Raw genomic sequence first — 21,708 nt, 5'->3', positions numbered from 1 at the left:
CAAAAACAAATGTGCAAGCAAGGCTTCCAGAAAGCTGTGAACATGAAAAGCACTGGGGCGGTGGGGTGGGGGGGGGTGGGGGGCGGGGCTGGCATAGCAGGAAATCTCCCAGAAAAGAATGCATCTGAAAGCTAGAGATCCCTTTTCTTATAGCAAGTTAGAAGAAAAGAGACTGCCAAAGACCACAGCACAACTGAAAAACGGTGATGTTTGTGTTTGCATTCTCATTCTGACAATACGCTGGCGGTCTGGGTGACCAAGGGCAGCACCCGAGCCTGGCACCTCGTGCCGAAGGGTGTGCTGGAGCAGAGAGACGAGGCTTGGGGGACACTGGGCTGTGGCTCCCACTTTCCCCCACTTCTAGGAGAGACAGCTCAAGTTTGAGGTGGCCCAGATGTGGGTTGCGGGGACTGGCAGAGGAGATTGCCCTCCTATCTCCAGACACTTGCATTCATTCATTCCTGGTCCATTCCCAACATTAATTAAGGGGTCAAAACATCCTTATGAGAAAGAGTCGCCATCGCCTAAACTTCACCACCTGTAAAACGTGATGGGGAACCAAGAGTGGGGCGGGCCCCCCTGCCCCATCCCCACCCGCATCCACACTCCCACGGCCCCGGCACGAGGCAGGCTGCCTGGCCCCCAGAACCGCTCTGGCTTCCTGAGCCTGAGGGGACCAGAGGAGGCCAAGAGCATGCGGCACAGAGGTCAGTGCCCACTGCAGAGCAGGGCTGGGGAAGAGGCGATTCCTGCTCACTGTCACACTGGCTACGTCCGCTCCGGCCGAGGCCACTGCCATCCTCCCTCCTCCTCTGCAGTTTACACTGCAGGCTTCCCTCCACCACTACTATCTGGGGAGGCTACAACTCCACCCATCTTACACCCCAAAGACCAACTCTAAAAGAAGCCACCCAAGCAAAATTCCAGGAGGAGTCTTGTGTTCAGGGCTCTATGTAGGTGGCACTTGAGGACGTCTCAGACGGAGGCCGTTTTTCTTCCTTCCCTAAGTAAGCACGAGAAAAGGGCCCTGGGCTCAGAAGCATCCAGGTGACCTGGACGGAGGAAAGTATCAGGACCCCGCAAGAACATCTGCCAGCCTGATTAGCTTCTCCTCTTCCCTGATCCAGCACCTCTCAGATTCGTAAAGAAAGCCAGTGTCTGAGGAGTTAGAGGCCCACGAACCCACTCACTCCTGGCTCTTCGACACGGTGCCTCTGGCTTACTTTGGTCAACTTGTCCCACACCGAAACCTCGACACACGTGACCGCACTGTATATATACTGGCCCGTTAGGTCACAGAGCAAATTCATGACAAACACTGATGTGCTAACATGGAAACCTGTGTGCTTGTCCACAGCGACCAGAGGAGTGCGAGGGGGTGGGGAGACTGATGAATATGCTCATGAGCCACAGACTCTAGAAAGTGGTACAAGCTGTCGGGTGAATCTCTGGATGCCACCAAGTCAAGTGTCATTCATTTGCTGGAGGGCAGTCCTGAAAGTCTTACTAACCCAACAGAGGGTAGAAACCAGGCTCTGTGCAAGAGAGCGGCTGTGAGACAGAAGAGCCAGGGCCAGTGACCGTGGAATCTTCCGCCTCATCAGAACTTCCCTAGTTCCCAGTCACAATGAGCCTAATGACTCCAAGGTCGGGGAGGCAGCCAGGCAGCCAGCATATGGCTCCGTCCCACTGGTCACTACTAAACAGAGATCAGACTCTGCTCTAATAAATCCCAGACCTGAGGAATTCCGCCATGTTGTAGTAACAAGGAAAAGAAGTGAAAGAAAAGAAGAGTAAAATGAAAGAGAATAAAGCAGAGGAAGAGACGAAACTCAGAACAGTTAGGGAGTTTGAGCACCAAGATCATAATGCTCCCTTCCTGTTCCGTATTTTTATGGCTGAACCCAGAAGCTAAGAAGCCCCGCCATCTCCTGAAAATCCAAACCAAGCAGGGAGTTTGGTGAGAACCGCCTGCTAAATTCCCATCACCTGCAGACACATCTTCTCACTGCCAACCCCACACACATTCACAGGAAACCCCGATGGCACAGGTGACATTACATGACGCCGAGATGCGCTCTCGGAGATTTCTAGAAGGTTCTTCTTAAAAAATAAAAAAACCAAAAACAAACATGCTAAGAGGCAAGGAGAATGGGGATATTTCAAGGAAGATCCATGTTCAGGTTTATGTGTTTATAGCCAGAGAGTGGGTGTACACAGACCCTCCCCAAGAGATACACTTTCTATACAGTGAAAATCCCACTTCCTGTGACCGTCTTGGTTTCCAAACCTACATGCGTCTTCTCTCTTCCACCATATGAGGTACGAATCCATAGCATTCTCCTCATCTTCAGTCATGTAGGTCTCCTGATTATTTTTTTAAACGTTTATAAAAAGTGTTCTTACTAATTTAAGATCTTATCAGTTCACATCGTTCCTGATTTCCCATCCACAACTTTCTCGATCTTTCTTCTCCCTCTCGGCCACGCTCCTCGTTTGTCAAGATCCCCTCACAGAAAGCAGCAGGGACGCCAGTGTTAGATGAGAACTTCCATCATCTCTCCATCAGGGAACTCGGGCTTGTGGAGCAAGCTGCTGACGCGGCCCTTGTGGTCAGGGGACTTCCCGTGGCCCAGAGGGTTCTCTGCCAAACAGAAGGGGACATCAGCAGCCTGTCCCGCAGAGGGGCGCGGGCCTGACCGGCTCTCTCTAAAATGGAACCATTTCTAGTCCCAGCGCTCAGCACCAGCATCTGTGGGGGAGGCCGCAGAACCCAGCCCCCAGTGCAGAAGAGCGAAAATGATAGGCCCTGGGATTCAGACACGAATAACAGAACCAGAGTGGTGCTGGGAAAGGTTAAGTGGGTGAAGAGGGCCTTGGGGATGTGTGCGAGGACCCCCTCGAGGCCACTGTCCCTCTCCCCAAAACCATGCAGTGTTGGGCCTACAAGTCACGTCGTTTTCACATGTTCCCTGCCTTGGAAAAGTGTGTCTCAAGAATTCAATATTCAAGGGACACCTGGGTGGTTCAGTGGGTTAAGTGTCTGCCTTCAGCTCAGGTCATGATCCCAGGGTCCTGGGATCTAGCTCCACATCGGGCTCCTTGCTCAGTGGGGAGCCTGCTTCTCCCTTTGCCTGCCGCTCCCCCTGCTTGTGCTCTCTCTCTCTCTGACAAATAAATAAATAAAATCTTAAAAAAAAAAAATTAAATGTTGAAAAAATGACAGACAATGCTGTGTTTCCTTGTCTGTTTTGGGAGGATGAAACTAAAGCAGCCCCTTGGAGGAAATAGTTAATTTATGCCCCCGAGAGCCCCACCTCCTCCAAAGAACTCAAGAGGGCTATCCCCATGACTCAGATTGATCCAAAGGCACGTCTGGTCTTTCCCTGGACGCTTCTGGACTCATGGCAAGCCCACCCCACCCAGGCTGTCTTCTCTTAGATATTTTAAAGCACCTCATTCTTACTGGCCTGAGGGATGTGCCAGAAGTCTACCTGCCCTGCAGTGAAATCTGCCTTCCCCTTCACTCAGGAGGGTACCCCAACCTTGAATCCCTGAAGGGCGAACCCCTCCAAGGCAATATCTACATACCTGGTGCCTCTGATGTGTATGGTATCTGGCACTAGCTCCCAAGACACTGGGGGTGGAGGCGGAACCTAATTCCCTAACACCCCGCAGGGGGTCGATTCTCACCCCCTGGGAAAGGGCTGATTACAAAAGCATTCATTAAAAGGGTACCTTCAAGTTATGTACTCTTTAAATGGCAATCAATTAGAAGTGTCTACACATATTTCATTCCCATAAGAATAAAGTGCATTAGGGTAAGCATAATTATAAAGAACCCCATGAAGTGGGAGCTGATTGGGGCCCCTGGTACCCACCTCCCCTTACCCCACCCCCAGGTCCCAAGCAAAGGCTCCCTCCCCGGCCAGAGGTCTGTGGTTTTTCTCTGGGTAAAGGGAGGGAAGAAGCTCATACCCGGTTTCTCTGCAGCCCCTTTGGCCACCGGGTGTTTCAGGACGGGGCTGTTGGAAGGGGTCATGCTCAGCCGGCCACGGCTGGGCAGGGAGGCCATGCTGGGCCAGAAGAGCTCAGCGCTCTTGTCCGTCTGGGTGCTGTTGTCCTTGCTGCCCGTCTTAGCGTGGGCGCTGCCGGCCAAGGTGGTGGAGGCGCTGGGGGACAGCGCGGCGGCCAGGGTGGTCGAAGCATGCTCATGGTGCTCCTTCCCCAGCAGCAACCCTGAGGGCACAAGGACAGCGGCTTCAATGCCATTCTTTGAACAAAAACAAACCAAAAAAACCCCCCGAGTCTTGGAGATCATTTCTTTCTCGACGGAGGACTGCTTTATTCATTCATTGGCTCATTTACCACGTGCATTTATAAGCGCTTATCATGTGCCTGATAGGAGGACAACCACTGAGGGACCTAACAAAAAAAAGAAAGGCCTAGTCCCCTCTCTAAAACTATGTGGGTTTTTTTTCTTCTGTGGAGGAGAAAAGTTGTTACGTAAACTGGTGATGATGAGTTATGATGAACAGCGGGATAAAATCATGCCCAGGGTAGTGAGAGATGCCTAACAGCCCGTGTCGAGGGGAGGGGGCATTCCTGCCAGGCTTTCTAGAGACGATGCCGTCCTACGGCCCAGGGGTGCTAGCCCTGAGCAGCGCGTGTGTGCTTACGCACAGAAGGCTTCGTGGATCTGCGACACAGAGCCAGTGGCCTGCAGCTCTTCTGAGCAGCCCACAAGACCGCCCCACTCTTGGTCATGGAGGGGCTCCCGCAGGCCCAGGTTCAAAACCAAACACGCTTCCCGGTCAGGGCAACCCCGAGTTGTGCACATTATTCCCCAAAGCGGATCCCTTGCAGCGGAGAGCCATAGCCCCCAGGAAGCAGGGAGCCAGCTGGGTCATTTAGCCCTGCTCCCCCCTGCTGCCCCAAGCGGAGGTTGCCGTGGAAAGGGGATGTGCCGGCCAGGAGAACAACGTCTGTATTTCTAAACAGTGACACAGGGCACGCCCGCCGGAAAGCGCCAGCGCCCCAGAACACTAGCCCACAGAAAAGGTGGTAGTAAGCACAATCAAGTATCCGTTCACCTAAGCAGCCAGCAATCCACAGAGGATCCTGGCCAGGGCTATTTCAAGGTGCCCATTCATAAAACACCGCAGAGCAGTTCAGTCTGTCCACAGTAGTACTTCTCCACGTGTAACGTGTGTGTCCATTACTTGGATATATTGTGAAAATGACGGTTTGGCTCAGTGGGCGGGCCTGGGGTTCTGCTTCTCTAAGGAGCTCCACTTCTCTAAGGATGCTGGGGTCCTCCCACTGCACTGTGAGGAACAAGGGTCTCAGGCGAGGTGCTTCACTCACACCAGCTCACTTTCTACTTTACAACACTCCTCTGACACAGGGCCTGTCCTGTGTCTTGTTTTACAGCAAAGGAAAGGGGAGCTCAGAGAAATGAACCTCTCGCAGCTAAGAAGTCGCAGAAATGGGATTCAAAGGCGTCTGTACCTGACTCCAAGGCCAGCCCATGTTCCGGCCCCCTTATCACCCTGCCTGTCGAACCTTTCACGGTCTGACAAGGATGCTCTGGTGGAATGAAGTCACCAGCCGGTCATCCCACCGGGGAGCCCTGGGCCATCAGGGATGTATACTCGGCCACCTCTACCTCCTTCCAGAGCCCATGAAGCAAGAGATGGTGGGAACTGTTTGGGAATTGTGAATGTGTGCCTCTGCTCAGGCCCCCAGAGAGTCAGTCCCCTTCGGTTTTTTGTGACGTGTGGACAGTTGCAATCATGAGGAGGAACACCAGTGCAGAGAACACAGCAACTCGTCCTGCGATCCGGGTCCCCGGGCTCCCAGGCCTGGTTCCGACACGCCAAATGCTACGGGGGACAGACCCAGACCCAGGGGGATTGCCTGCCTGGCTGGACGTCACAAGCCGCCTCTGCCAGGGAGCGATCCGTCCCGGCCTAGCACATTCCCCACCCCCTCACCAGACCTGCCTGAGCACTGCCCGCGAGGCTCTCTGACCCAGGGAGGGAGCTACGGGTCCTTGGGAGGGTCTCAGATGATCCCAGCTGCTCTCCACACACATCCTCTTTGAAGTACATTCCCTTGGTGGGTAGGCGCTGCTGAAGGGACCTGCCTGCGCGCCTTTGATCCCCCAACTCTGTCAGGGCCACTCTGGAAGCCCTTCTCCCCTTTGACACAAAGCAGCCAGGCTCCTCTGGGGTTCTGTGCTGAGGCAGACTGGCTCTCAGCTCCACAGATAAACAAAACACACTCTGACCCGAGGAGAGGCATCAAAGAAGGGCCAGACCCTTGGAGCTATCGGAGCGCAGGGGAAGAGCGAAGAAGATGGGTGTCTGGGAGGCCCGCCTGCTTCCGCTCGGGACTCAGCCAGCCCTCCAAGGGGGCCGCCCGCACCCTAGGAAACCCACCACGGCGAAGGAGGACCACATTGGCAGAATTCGCCTCAAAATTCTGCCCATGCAACAACCACCCAACAAAAACCACCACCCACCAACCCCTTATGCTCGAGAGCACTGCTTCCGAAGTACTTTCTCCCCATTCTCTCGTTCTGCCTTCACCTCAGCCGCACGGCAGAAAGCAGGGCAGACATGGCCTTGCTTTTCTAGACACAGAAGCGGAAGTGGAGCCAAGTTCAGAGGCCTGATGGCTCTGGGCTTTTCCCATGAGCACATTTTATGTTGTGAGGGTCACTTCAACTTTCAGCAATAATGACAATAATTATGATGTGAATCAACCCATGGCCAGTAGCTACTCTTGTAATCTAGCTTGGCTTCCACATATCTCATCTAATTTCTGCGACTGAAGCATGACTGATTATCCTCCCCATTTTACAGATGGATAAACAGACTCGGAGATATTCAGCGACATTTCTGCGTCTCATGAGTGGCAGAGCCAGAACCCTTTCCACCAGGTGAGGTCGCCTCTCCACGTTTGTGTAGCTCTTGCTTTTCAGATCCTGGCCCAATGAGGCCTGGGGCTCACCTATGCTCCCCTTCCAGGTCTTCTCCTCCTTCTTCTCCTCGGCTAACTGGCTGCTGGTAAGCGAGGTCTGGCGGGAGTGGGTCCCAGTGGCCGCAGCAATGGACGGGACGGAGCGGGCGGGACGCAGGCTCGAGGAGTCCGTCTTCCCGGCGTCTTTACGGGACCGCTGCTGAAGGACCTTAATCATGGCGTCCTTCTCTATGATTTTGGCATGGAGATTCTTAATACTGTGTAACAAAATAAAACCAAATAGTCACAATCAAAAGCTATTTGGCTAAAAAAACTCGAACCATTTCTCTCGGGCTGCCCCAGGGACTTGAAATATAACTCAGGGATGATGAGTTGAGTGCAGCCTAAGTCTAATAATCTGCAAATTAGACTGCAAATTGTAATCCGCAAATTGTACAAAATGGAACTTTTGTAGCAGATCAGAAGGGCACGCTTTCTCTGGCCTCTCCAGAGACTCTGGGACCTCCTGGGACCCCAAGGACATAAAGACAGAATGGCTGTGGCCTCCCAGCAGGGACCTCCTGGACCAAGGTGTGCTCAGGGACCAATTCAGAGGGTCTCGGGTCCCTGGTGGCGGGGGCGGGAGGGGCAGTAGGGAAACTCGAAAACCCTGAAGCCTCACACAGGGTTGGCTTTCCACTAAAGTCAATGTCCCCATTTTCTGAGAAAAGAAAAATAAAAGATGGACAGGTTTTCTGGGAAAAAAGGATTTTATCCCCCTGATGGCCCAAAATGAGAATCAGAAAGCACTTAGTTTCTCTTCTTGACTTGGGTGTAACTGGCTGAGACCGTCAGCTGTTCAGAGCAGGAAGGGACTGGCGGGTCCCGTGGGGGAGTTGAGGAGAGTGGCCACAGCGGAGCCCGGTGGTGCGGCCATGACACGGAAGTCCCTTACGTGTACTCCATGTCCTGACACCTCCTGGTGGCCTGCACCACCTCCTCCTCCTCCTGCCAGATGTGGGCCTCCAGTGAGCTCTCGCCGTAGCTGCCATTCCTCGAGTGGTTGATGATCGTGGTGTCCCTGGGAACACAGGACACACAGACAATGATGTGGATGCTCCTGGGGAGGCGTCCATGGGCACCACGTGACAGTATCTCTCCACAAACTCCTTCCCCCCTCCCCCTCTCCTAAATCCTGGCCAAATCTCCCCCTAAACTTGACAAAATGAAGATAGTGTCTAGGGAAAACAGAATAAAATCCAGAGATCAAAATTCCCTGCCCCTGCTGCTAAGGACATCGGGTATTAAGCTGTGGACCCCTCCTGTACCCCTACTGATAGAGGGGTGCTGTTGTTATTGTATCTGTGTTTCCATGCTTATACTCCTTCATACTTACTCTTTCTCAATCATAAAGTTCTATTTCCATTTCTCACGCACCTAGCAGCGATTTCAGTATTTTGCAGTAAAATGGAGACTCAGCAAATACTTGGAAACACACATTGGTCCTCTCGGACGGTGAGGCTCAGCCGAAATCTTCCTTTGTGCCTGCACATTAGCTCACTTCTAGCTTTATGAGCCCCTGTGTGACAGCCACGCTGGGCGGCAGGGCAGAAAGATGAAGACATACCCTGTCCTTGGAAAGTCCAGTCAAGGAGGTGCATGCAGTGAGGGGAGGGACAGACACGGTGGACTAAAATGCAGGGTAGCTGGAAGCAGGTGTCTGGTCAAAGTCAACTACTCCTCCATTGTTTTTGGTAATTTAATTACTCCTAATTAAGGACGACTGGGAAAAGAAAGATAACGGAGCCATCTAAGTGATCTAAGTATATCTCAGACTGCAAGGCTAGTGTCTCAGACCAGTGAACGCCAAATTGATAAAAGGCCTAGCCAAAGATCTCACATCTCTTTAACTTCATATTCCAATGTCGCAATCATATTTAAAATCTTAATAGCTCTTTTCTGGAACACTCAAGAATAGCAAAGAGAACTCCTTCTTTCATCTCTCTACTGACAGCTATCAATGAATGAGCTTTCCCTTTATGCCGGGGACGGGGTAAAGCACGCTACACAGGGCATCTCACACAGTCCTCACAGCAACCTGGGTAGCTGGTGTTATTATCCTCATTTTACAGGTGAACAAACAGGCTAGGTGGCTTTGTGACAACACTCAGTGAAGGTGGAGACAAATTCAAATTCAGATATTTCTTTTTTTTTTTTTTTTAAAGATTTTATTTATTTATTTGACAGAGAGAGACATAGCGAGAGAGGGAACACAAGCAGGGGGAGTGGGAGAGGGGGAAGCAGGCTTCCTGCCGAGTGGGGAGCCTGATGTGGGGCTCGATCCCAGGACCCTGGGATCACGACCTGAGCCGAAAGCAGACGCTTAACCACTGAGCCACCCAGGCACCCCAAATCCAGATATTTCTGTTCATGCCCTGAGCCATCACTCTACACTAGTGAAGCTTCCTGTGTCTTTTTAAAAAATATTTTATTTATTTGAGAGAGAGAGAGAGAGAGAGAGCACGAGCAGGGGGAGGGGCAGAGGGAGACGCAGACCCCTCACTAAGCAGGGAGCCCGATGTGGGGTTCGATTCTAGGACCCTGGGATCATGACCTGAGCTGAAGGCAGGCGCCCCACTTCCTGTGTCTTTATGAAGAAGGCCTCAGCAAAAGGCATGAAGATAAAATAAACCAACAAAGTGGGCGCATGTGAGAGTGTGGTATTTGTGTGAAATGCAACTGAAAATAAACTACAAGGCCAACTAACATAGAAAACAAGCAAAAGCTTTAAACGTCCGGACAGCCAAAAAAGCATTTTGGAAGAAGTGCTCTTGAGCATCAGGGGCTGTTGGTGGTGGTTTTTGTTGTATTGTTGTGCAGGCAGAATTTTGAGGAAAATTCTGCCGATTATGAATTCACCCTATAGTGCACAAAAATCATCACCACAGAAATTAGTGGCTAGAGAAAACATTTTCAACCAATTTACTTTTGGAAAATTCACACAAGGCCAGACACCAATTAAAAAATTCATGTTTATGCTGCCAAGTAAGGATAGCAGGAAGAATTAGATGAAAACATCTCACAAGGTAAACACACATAAGACTCTAAAACATTAGCTACATTGCATTGAAATTTGTAAAAAGGTTCAAAACCATAAAAAAGGCCCAACCCCTCAAAATTCTGATCAATGGTTCCGAAATGCACCAAGATGGCGAAAGCACTTGGTAAACAAAAATCATTTCTTTAAAAATCATTGCTTATAAATGCGAAGCATGCGTCAGTGGCTGGAAAGTTACAAGACGAATGGCTGGTCATTTTTACCAGTTCATATGTGGCCACGTAGCATCTAGACAAGAGCTCAGAATTTTGACCTTTCTCAAAAATTCATTTCCCCTTTCTCCCTTTCTATCAAAAGAAAAGCAGTGCAAAATCACAGAGGTTTTCTTTGAAAGGAACATGAAGATTGGAGCTAACCACCTGACCTCCTCTGAACTGACTTTCCCCCCGATGACGGTGGGAAGGAGTGGTCAGGAAGGGGAAGGTAGCTTCCCACAGAATTATTAGATGCCCAATAAACACATGTGGAAGCAAAGAAGCGGGGGCAGGGGGACTGGTGGAAGGGCCTTGATCCACCTGTGCATCTGAGACTCCAAACGGGGCAGAGGAGAGCTGCCGGCCGGACTCCCATTCTTTGCGGGCAATAGACCAGTGTCCCTTGCCGGAGGGTGACGAGCAAGGCAGGGCCTAGCACAAGTGAGTGGCCGAAGGTGGGTTCTGTCCGGTGCCCACCACAGGGGTCTTATGCTTCAGACCTGTTCATCCCCTGACTTCTGATCTGACATCCCAGTCCCATTTGTCCTCTTGGGGCCCAGACTCCCAAACATGCATCTAACCTGATAAAGCACGGGGAGCGGAGACGACAATGATACACAAAGGCCCCCGTGTCACGCTTCCAAAGTAGCACATTTACACAGCTACTGGGGCTCTACTGTCCTTAGCTGGTGGACTCCGGTGGTTCTCTGCTCCTAACCAGCCAAGAATTACCATTTCTGTTTCAGAAATTAGGTAATTTGTGAAGGAAGTCAGTGATGCTCGGAAAGGCTTATGCGTAATCACATGCCCACAGCCGGCAGCAGAGGAAGAAGCCCTGAATGGGGGTGCCCTGCCTGCCCGGACAGTGTTCCCGCCATTAAAAACCCCACAGAGCGAGACAACTCCCAGGGCCATCGTCAACAGCTGGGCGTTAGACCCAATCTGGCAAAGAAGGCCAAATTCCTCAGTAACGGTCTGGGCAGTTATTGCCTTAGAGAACAAAAAGATGAAAAGAAACACCTCTCAGCTCTGTAAAACTCCAGGCTTCGCTGTTCTCACCCTGGCCAGGAGGACTGATCAGAGGTTGCAATTCCCTCCAGCTCTCCCACCATCACTCTGAGGTTCCGCCACACAACACACCTCTCGAAGGTCTGCTCCGGCTCCCAGGTCTCGCTCAGAGGGGCTACCGTGGGCTGTTTTCCCTCACGCAGACATATGTAACCAAGCGCTAGAAATCGATCCCCGGTGGTCATTTTCCGCACGAGTCTGCAAGGTCTCTCCAGGTGCGAGCACCTGTGGCCTCGTGGATCGCACCGCTCTCTCTCCAAGTTTCTGGGGGGGAACCACTGGAGGTACCATTCCTGGGGGTTCTTTTCTACATGAGTAATGAATGTGAGAGCCACGAGACCTTATAGAGTACCCCCACGCCCTCCAGCCCAACAGGACTTCTCTTCCTCATTGAAGAAAAAAATAACAGGGCCCCCAAAACGTGGTACTGACTATATGATGGGGCTGCATCCGGTGTTTACTCCTCACCTGGTTCAGGTCCCACACTCCCAAAGGGTTCAACACGGCCCGTATTTTTTTTTTTTTAAAGATTTTATTTATTTATTTGAGAGAGAGAGACTGAGAGAGAGAGAGCATGAGAGGGGGGAGGGTCGGAAGGGTCAGAGGGAGAAGCAGACTCCCCGCCGAGCAGGGAGCCCGATGCGGGACTCGATCCCGGGACTCCAGGATCATGACCTGAGCCGAAGGCAGTCGCTTAACCGACTGAGCCACCCAGGCGCCCCAACACGGCCCGTATTAAGTCCAGTTTCGTGGATGTTCCTCTGAGATTTGAGGATCTCCTCCACCTATATTGACCCTGAACTTTGATAAATCTCAAACAACTGTGAATGAAATGCCCAGGGCATCTATGGGCCCACAGCCAAGTGGTAAGGCAGGGAGGCAGCGGGAACCCTGACTGTGAGATGCACGGCCCCTCAAGTCGGGGGTGGGGGTCGGGGGGACAAGACTGTGTGCAGGTGAGTCCCAGCAGTCAGGGAAAAGCACCTGCTCATTTAGACAAGAGGATGCTTTAACAGAATTCCTTTGTCAATTATCAAGCATTCTGAGCTCATTTTTATTTTTTTTTTAAAGATTTTATTTATTGGAGAGAGGGAGATTGTGAGAGAAAGATCACGAGCAGGGGGTAGGGGCAGAGGGAGAAGCAGACTCCCCGCGGAGCAGGGAGCCCGGCGCAGGACTCAATCCCAGACCCCGGGATCATGGCCTGAGCCAGAGGCAGATGCTCAACCAATTGAGCCACCCAGGCGCCCTAAGCTCATTTTTAAAGGGAGGATAAGGCTGTGTGCCCACAAAAAGGAAGTAAAGCAGCAGAGGTAATAACTGACAACAGCAACAACTTCAAACCTAAAGAAACCAGGCTTCGGGTCACATACAGCTCCAGGGAACACGAGGCCCCAGCGATCACGGCCAGCGTGACTGGGAATACACCAGCACACTGCTCTGAGCCTCATTTCTTCACCTGCAAAACGAGGCTACTAACAGTTCCTGTTGGGCCCTTTGGGAAGGTGGGACCTGAACCAGGTGAGGAGCGGATGCAGCCCCACCTTCTGGTCAGGCCCACGTTTAACGAGGATTAAATCTCATCTGGCCCATGACACATACATGCTGTTAAGAGAGAGCGTGACATACTTGCACAATGTCACTCCTGAGGACCACGTAGTATCCCACTGCGTGGGGGTGCTCTCAGCGACTGAACGCATCCTCTGGATGCACCGCAGGCGGGCCTCACCTCTCAGCAGCTGCCGTGGCCGCAGCGTTCATGGCAAAGTGTCGGATGGTACTCTCCTCCAGGTACTTCTGCTCCCACTTGGTCATGTCGGCCTCCAGGGCCAGGATCCGCTCCTCCTTCTCCCTCACAAGTTCCATGAGGGCCGGGGCATTATACTCTGGCATGCCGGTTGGCTGGCCATTCCCATGTTTCTGAGAAGCAAGAGAAATACGCATCTTGAGGTGGGAAAGGGGCAGACCGTAGAAACAGGGTGTGCGGACCCCACAGCCCACTCCCACACTGTCTTCATGCCCCTGCTCCCTCTCCTATGGGCACGACGTGAACCCTTCAGGTCCTACCGCCAAGGGTCACCGTCCAAATTCCTCCACCCCGAATTCTCATGCAACTCTGTAAGACGACCTTATCCCGATGTTAGAGGTGAGAAAACTCAGCTTCTGGGAGGCAGAATGAGCTGTTCACTCCCTCAGCTACTCAGTGGTAGCATCGGACCAGGGTCCATCCGGCCACACAGCCCTGCAGGACTAGAAGCAGCTTGTCCCATGTCCTGCGCTTCACTTAGACCAAAATCAACAACAGGAACGAAGTCTTGGCCTGCTGGACTAGGGCATTTTCTGCAGAGCTCAAGGAGTTGATTCCCACTGTTTGTTGCCCCTGAGCCTGGGAAATTAGAATGGAAAGGCAAAGGAAGGGGAGCGAGATGCCCCGAAGTACATGCTCCCCTGGGTGCAAGGCTGTCATCTGGGACACAGAGGAAGGACTGTCTGCCCCACTGAGGGGCCTCGGGAGCAAATTAGCTACTGCCTATGAAAGCCTTTAATTAACTTTAAAGGGCTAACCAAAATAAAGTGCTACCGGAAATCCGCGAATGCAAGTCAAGCTAATTTTTCAGCCCTTTCTTTTCGTCTGGGTCTGGGAGATAGGAAATAAAGCAGTTGTGTTATTCGGACCGCTCGCAAGTGAGGATATTGACGTTTCAGGTTTCTTTCCTCCTTTTAACTCAGGTATGTTATCTCCTCTAAACTGCATGACTTGCAGGACGGCGGGGTTTTGAGGAGGTTCTGCCTTCAGAAAAGAATGACTTCTCCCCGTTATTCCTTGTGTTTTCTGGTGATCACAAACTGTAAACGCAGGGCTGGGTGCAAGGTGAGGGGTCCCTGAACACTTTACCGGGAACCACACCCATTACCCAGAGCAACAGCTCGGCGAGTGAGCTGCACGCACAGAATCTAATCCTACCAGGGAGACCAGAGCAAATGGGCCCAGGGGCTTTCTATAACCCACATGTTTCTATTCAGTTTTTTAAAGCTATCTAATTACCAATATTCTAGAATCTGGTGGTTGCTTGCCAGTAACCAACATTTAGGCAAGAATAGAGCAGAAAGCTCGTAACTGTCCTCATCAACCTGTACAAAAAGCCACTGACCCCGTCTGGCCAGGCACTGACCTCAGGCAGGGGGACAAATGAACCAGTCCATTGAGACGAGAAACTCCCTTGCTGTCAGAAACCGTCCAAGAAAAAGACCCCACAGCTTGGCTAAGCTGTCATCTATGCCTGTCATTTTCTGTCTCACTCCCTTGTGATGGCATCTCAGCTGGCTGATTTCTGCAAAATCCTCTTGGCCTCACATGAGGTCATGGCACCTCTTCACAGGGCCCCCGATGCAGGTCATTAAGAGTTATTTAAATAGGGCGCCTGGGTGGCTCAGTTGGTTAAGCGACTGCCTTCGGCTCAGGTCATGATCCTGGAGTCCCGGGATCGAGTTCCGCATTGGGCTCCGTGCTCGGCAGGGAGTCTGCTTCTCCCTCTCCCGCTCCCCCCTCTTGTGCTCTTTCCCTCTCTCACTCTCTCTCTCAAATAAATAAATAAAATCTTTAAAAAAAAAAAAGAGTTATTTAAATAAAAGCATGAATTTCAACATTCAAGAACACGAACACAGCATGGTCGAATGGATAAGCATGCCGGCCAGAAAAACGGGCTGAGGGTCAGGCAGGCCGGCTTTTGCTGTGCACTCAGCTAGTGCACAGATATTCACTGAACACGTACCTGGTGCTAGGGATAGCACAGGGAGCGATACAGATACGATCTCCGTCCCTCAGGTTTTCACCTCGGAGGAATGTCCTAATTAGCTAATGACCTTGGGCTGGTCTCTCAACTGCCTTGTGCCTCATTTCCCTCTTCGAGAACATTCTCCCCCTTCTCTCTTCCACCTCATGGGGCTACCGTGGTAGTGAGATGTGACAATTATCTTGAGCTCTTTGCAAGAAAGAGAAGATGGTGAATTCTTAAACGTGTTCATTTCCCTTCCACTTACCTTCATCTTTCTTCTACCTCCTCTCAGCTTCTAATGATGCTAAGTACGATTTCGCTTCCTACGGTGGAGGGAGATTCCTTATAATAACAAGGATGATGGAGTTGAGTCTGGTTTCGCAGCACCCAAAATAGAAGATCCAAGGAGAAGTAATCTGATTGTAGGGTGTGGGTGGCACATTAACTAGAAAAGAATATTCTCTTTTGCTCTAAGTATTGAGATGCACTCTTTTTGTCAGCCACAGACTCGTAAGTATCCCTCAGATGCCAGCATGGTACCAGGCACCAGAGAAGCCTACCTTCAAGTTGGGGAGGTCAAGATCTCAGTAACTGAGAAGAACTCAAGGGTGGGCCTTAAATACCAGGGCATATGGCACAGGCCAGATGGATCGGAAGTCCAGAGACAGACTCACCCTTCCTACGAGCTAGCAACTAAGCCAAGATGGTGGGAGGCCGGGTGGGATCCTTAATTTTCTGGGCAATCTCACTAACACCTCCTTCCCTAGCCAAGTACACACACCCAGAGCAAAATGTGTGTGCCTGCCATGAGAAAGAGCTGAGTTGGCCTGACCAGATGCTTTCAAGTGTTTTCAAGTATTCCAACCACAACCACTATGCTCTATCCAGTAGATAATTCCGTGAAGCCCTGCCTTGCATTTCCCTGGTTCCCAGCTTAGAGCACACCCTCCAGCAGCTGCACAGAGGGCTTTGCCCACTGCACTGGCTGATGACACACAAGCCCCAGCCTCTCTCTGGAGCCAGGAGCCTTTGACCAGTGGATAATGGAGCCCAGCCCAGCTGCAGAGCTTTCCTTGCTGAGGCACACATGGACCCGGGCTGGGGTGTGTAGCTCTCAGCTTTTAGCAGCTAGGTTATATCGACAGCTGTTACTGACAGAAAGAAGGAAAGGCGTAAGAGCTAGGAGCTTATGGCCAGTATTATATCCTAGGGATAGTCCTGAACTCCTTCCTCTCCTCTATCTCTGAAAACTCACTCATGATCACACCTGACTCATTTCACCCTCTTACTAGCTCCCGCATGGAATCCCACTTACTAGCTCCCACATGGACACCCTCGATGGCACCAAGAGCCTTCAGGCTGGCCCCCCGGACTTCCACATTCACCCCTCCAGATCCTCCTGACACCATGAGATGGCTCTTTCTCTGATCCGCTGTACCATGTTCCTCTCCAGCTTAAAGAGCTCCCAGTTATTGGCTCTCTGCTGACCACAGAAACAAGAACAATCTCTCAACTTGACCAGATGCCTTCCACCAGCTGGCCTCTGCCTCCTCAGCAGCGACCTCGCTGTGCATTCCCCACCAGCTAGCGGCAGCCGGACACCTGGAACGCGCCATGCTGTTCCGTGCCATGCTGTTCCGCACCTCTCTCCCCTATGCAAAATCCTCTGCTACCTCTGATGTTCGTCCCCCAGAATGTCCAACAAACTCATCTTTCAAAGGCTGACTCAAATGTCCTCCCTTGTGAAGTTGTCTACAGTCGCATTCCCCTGTGCCAAGCCCCCGGCAGTCAGCACTTTCTCTCTTTAAGGACCTTTGTCACTGCAATGAGTGGACTGCCTGGTTCCTCCACTGGCCGCAATGTTGGTTCGCTGGGGACAGGGAGAGTTCTCATCCCCCTCTGAGTCTGCAATGCGCAGTACACAGCCTGAACCACAGCAGGGTGCTAGAGGAATGTGTGGCCCTGGCCTCACCTGCTGGGTCCTCAGCGCATCCAGCTCTCTCTCCAGCCAGGTCCGCAGTCTCCGCTCCATCTGCTCTCGCTTCTCACACGCAGACTGCAGCTGGCTCAGGGCCTGCTGGAGCTTCTCCACCTTCTCCACATAGGCTTGCTTCTCTCGTAACTAAGCAGGGGACAGTGAAGACGAGCAGAGAACTTAGACTGGCAATTCCCAAAGCTGGGGTGGAGGTGGGTGGGTAGGGGGTCAGATTACCTGGGGATCCTGTTTGAACTACGAGTGCATGGACCTTCCCTAATGCCATCCCTCTGCTGTGCTGGGACAGAAGGGATTGACACAAAGGCCACCAGTTACACCTAGAACGGATGGGATGCTTGGAATGAGAGACCCCTACCAGGGCACCTGCTTTCAGCCACGGGTCCAGCTCTGAGCTCCATCCTCGGTGACTGCTTAATCATGACAGCATTTGCAGACATTGGAAATGAAGTTAGTAAAGGGTTTTTAAGGCCACAAGGAAAAGCTTATTCTATAATGTTAAGTAAAAAACCCAGAATCAAAAATTCTATACATGCTCACAGCTCCGCCTGCCTGCCTATCAACAACGCACGGAAAAAGACTGGAAGGAAAGACTTAAAAGCATCCCCCATGTTTATCTGTATGGCACAACAGGAATTTCTCATCTTCCTTATTCTCTTCTGAAGTTTTCAAATCTTCTATAACTGTAACTTTCTATCACAAAGAAATTGTAGGTGTATGTACACATTTGTGTGTGAATAAAGATAAAATGTCCTATTGTAGATATTTGCGGAGTAACTTTCTTCTAAAGAGTTCTGAGCCCTTTATAGAGGGGTAGTGGACAGCCCTGGAGAGACAGGAAGGGCACGATGAACCCTCAACCACCACCATAACCGAGGAGATGGAAATTGAGGTAAAAAGGATTTATGGAAATGTCACATCAGGCACGGAATTTAGAATCAAGATTGACAACTTCAACTCTCACTCCCGGACTTTGTTTTCCTCCAATTAGGAGCCTGGCTCATGCCCATAAATCCCAGGCCCCTTTCTAACTTTCTGGGAATCGGCTCATGCCAAACGCCAGGCTGAGGCGTTGACTTGATCCGGTCATGGGTGAGAAGATACCAGATGGTAGCTCCTGTCTGCACCTGGGTGTGCTGATGCCGTGACGGTGATTCAGATCCTGAGCTCGGCCCGCGATTGCACTGGCAAGTGGGAACATGCTAGTGGTTGAAGAGCCTGCTGCAAACAGCCATTTGTTACTTCGCAGGCAGCACCGTGGGGAGCTCTGCCTATATCCTGGCCACAGTCACTGGGTAAGATGGAGGTGCTTCTGACCTTTGGGGGGCGGGTGGGCAGCAACCCCACGGCCTTTTCTAAACCTGCTCGTGGCATCATTTTCCATTGGGCCCTTTCATTCACTGTGCTTTTGATGACTTGATTCAGTTGGATAGACATTTGAGGACTTACTAACTGCAGGCTTCTGTGCTAGAAGCTGATTCAGCTGAGAAAACATTTTGAGTCCCGTTCATACACTACTTATCCTACACAGTACATGCAGTTTTCTGGGTATGCATGCAGCCACTAGAACAGAAGGAGCCATGAGATCTGTGCATTTCGGTCCCTGCTGGGCCGAGGTACACGGTGTGTCCCCAGGGCCTGCAACAGTACCCGCCATCCAGTACGTACTCAAGAAATATTTGTTGAATGGAGAGCTCTTATTCCTAATCAACTACAAGATCCTTGAAGGCATGGATCTGTCTCATTCACCTTTGTCTCAGCCTTTAGTTTAGCAAGGAGTATATTAGAATGGGGATGATTAGGAATAAGAGTTCACATCAACCAATGTTGTTGAAGTTTCTCCATGCCAAGCATTGTGTTTTATATGCAATGATCTCATCGAATCCTCCCGATATCAGTAAAGGGACAGCTCCTCTGTTATCTCCATCTAAGAGAGAGAACTGAAGAGCTTACATGACTTAAAGTCACACACTGACACATGCCAGGATCAGGATTCTAATTCACTGGAGTCTGGCCCTGGAGTCAGCGTAAGCACTCGGTATGAGCTATCTGAACTGAATTAAGACCCCTCAAAAGAAACTTTAATAAGAACGGGGAGTGATACTGGAAAGCAGACAAAAGAGAGATTCTGGAGAAGCTACACACAATCAAAGATCTTCTAGAATGACAAGAACATCCACAGTAGTGATTTAAAAAAAACACCTGTCTTTAAGGAGCTCGCAATTAACTTGTACTTTGTTAGAAATAATAAAATTAAAAGATTTTTATAAAATTATGATTTTTCCTTGGCTCCACACATGGAGATGGCACCTGACTAATTTCATGATGAGGAATCCTGGCCTCCCGTCCTCAAAGCAGACCTTGTGTCCTTTAGGGATTAAGGTTGCTTTCTCTGCCAAACGTATGTCCTAGCTGATGAGTTCCACAGCGGTAAACGAGAATCCTCTGGGGCTGCTGCTTGGGTCCTCGCGCTAGTCTTAAAACTGCAGTTCCTCTATAGGACTTGTGGGTTTAAAAGGCTTCTAGCAAACAAGCCCTTTGTTGACTTAACAACCTTCCCGTTAAGCTGCTTGAATGGCAATGCTGAATTTGCTGGGACACTTGAGTTACCCAGCGTCAGGAGAGGTCTTCTGAAGGGGTCGCTTTTCATTCTCGACAACAGTTGGATTAGTAACAACCCTGTTTGCTGTGAGCCAACCACCAAAGTCAGTACTTTGTGTGGAATATCTTACTTAGGCCTCTTTCAGACTTTGAGTCTCTACTTTCGGCAGTGGCTCTGCGCAGGTCAGGCCCCATGACCTGGGGGGCTTGCTGCCATGGGGGGCTGGCAGATGCGGGGCAGCAGGCTCCTGTCCTCCTGCCTAGGCCGCTCCTCCTTCTCAGCCACCGTGTCTGTAGTCTGAATCCCCTAGCCCGAACCTCAGAAACGGTCGATCCACGTCCACAGTCAGGCTTCATGGCATAGTCTGCCTCACAAAATGCCATCTAAATGGTTGATTTAATCAGAAACCACTAAATCCATAATGCTTGAGAGGGATCAAACTTTCCTGGACGAGGGGAGTCATTGTCCAGCTGAGCCAACTTCTGGAAACTGGAGACCGGTTTGCTGAATGCATGCCAACCGCACCCTATCAGAAGACTTTTGCCTTTTTTTTTTTTTTTTAAAGCAATCAAGAGCCCAAAGACAGAGCAGATAAACTATTTAAAAAACAAAAAACTGTTAGCCTCTTTTCTCTACAGGCACCAGTGGTTTCCAGTCCTTCCGTTTGTTTCCAGCCCTGGACACTTGCCAACCAATGGGCTGCAGGCTGGGTTTCGGGCAGAACGTGAGCTCTTTCACGGCTGCGTTTCAGACTTTGCCTGGCTCTGGGCTGGATAAACTCTGTTGGTATTCATTTTTATCTGGGAGGCCTCCTGTCCCTCCCCCTGACTCAAAGCTTTGGAGCTGGCTCCAGTGAGGGGTGCTAGTTGGGAAAAGGAAGTGGAGGCCCTTGGGCTCTGCCCCCACCCCGTCTCACCTCCTCCTCCAGCTTGATGACTCTGGCCTGGGCGTTGCTCAGAGCCTGGTCCAGGATCTCAATGTGTCTCCGGTGGTCCTCACTCGCGGTCCGCATGGCTGCTAACTCCATTTCCAACTTCTCCTTCTCCTTCAAGAACTCTTTGTCTAGAAGGGAGACAAGAACAAAACTACCTCTATCAGAAAGCACTCCCCTCTGGGCTCATGGCCAGTCTACATCTGGCAAGGATTAGAAATAAAAAAGCATGCAGAGAGTGGAGGGTTGAATTACTGCTTTGCTCCCTCTTAATAGCAGTGATGTGTGAGGTAAGGATTTGCTCAAAAACCACTGTTAACTCTAGACACATTCCAGGTCACAGTACCAGAGACAAACAGGACACCAAGAACTAGTGACCACGTATTCTCCGTAACTCATTGCTGTACAACATTTACTTTCGTGCTTCTTGTTAACCTTGTACCTATGATTTCATTTTATGCTCATGCTCACAACCTCCCCTGCTTCTGTCTTCCGAACCCATGATGAAAGGGCAGGCAGGACTAACAATACTAATATTCTCATTCACAGAAAAATAAACCAAGGTCTAGAGGGTTCAGCTCTTTGCTGAGGCCAGACAGCAGAGGGGACTCCAACCCAGGCCTCCAATCCTGTGCTGGATCCTCTTCCCATGACCTGGCCCCCCACATCTTCTCCAAGTTCTGTTCAAGAGGGGAAAGGGTTATTGCTTTGGATTTAGGGACATTGCTCTGGGTTTAGGAAATGGCTTTCCTCTCATTCAATGACAGTGTAACTGATGGTGATCACAGGGTGTGGAGTTTAACAGCTGCCCTGCATTCAGTAGCCTCCACACGGCCTTCCTGGAGACTAACTACCACCTTAGCTTAAGCAGGGACGGCCAATGGCGTCATGGCGTCAGTACTGTTTATCGAAGATATTTTTCCTGTTAACAGAAGCAACACATTTTATTTTAAATATAAATTAGAATATTTAGTCATGTTGTTCATAACACGGAAAAACTTGAATGGATGCAAGGTGCAAGACTGTACACTCTAGGGGGCGGAGCAAGATGGCGGAGGAG

The 21,708-nt window shown here is 50.8% G+C and overlaps 1 protein-coding gene across 8 annotated transcripts in view; it reads right to left on the bottom strand.

The window, feature by feature from the left end:
- Positions 1-2,158: 2,158 nt before the first annotated feature.
- The window catches only part of AMOTL1 (angiomotin like 1), a 125,149-nt gene continuing 105,599 nt past the window's right edge, over positions 2,159-21,708 (bottom strand). For all 8 annotated transcript variants that reach the window (XM_081799040.1, XM_081799039.1, XM_081799042.1 and 5 more), the window contains 7 exons: positions 20,634-20,779; positions 17,095-17,244; positions 13,076-13,266; positions 7,922-8,047; positions 7,018-7,244; positions 3,979-4,239; positions 2,159-2,644 (listed from right to left, as the gene is read on the bottom strand). In XM_081799040.1, the coding sequence (XP_081655166.1) occupies positions 2,538-2,644; positions 3,979-4,239; positions 7,018-7,244; positions 7,922-8,047; positions 13,076-13,266; positions 17,095-17,244; positions 20,634-20,779 (1,208 nt within the window). In that variant the 3' untranslated portion in view covers positions 2,159-2,537. The remainder of the gene's footprint in view (positions 2,645-3,978; positions 4,240-7,017; positions 7,245-7,921; positions 8,048-13,075; positions 13,267-17,094; positions 17,245-20,633; positions 20,780-21,708) is intronic.

This window comes from Leptonychotes weddellii, chromosome 11 (assembly GCF_054177405.1).
Source record: "Leptonychotes weddellii isolate Sample4059 chromosome 11, ASM5417740v2, whole genome shotgun sequence".
NCBI lineage: Eukaryota > Metazoa > Chordata > Mammalia > Carnivora > Phocidae > Leptonychotes > Leptonychotes weddellii.
Note: the sequence above shows the minus strand (reverse complement) of the source record. Positions and strands in the feature narration are given on the sequence as shown.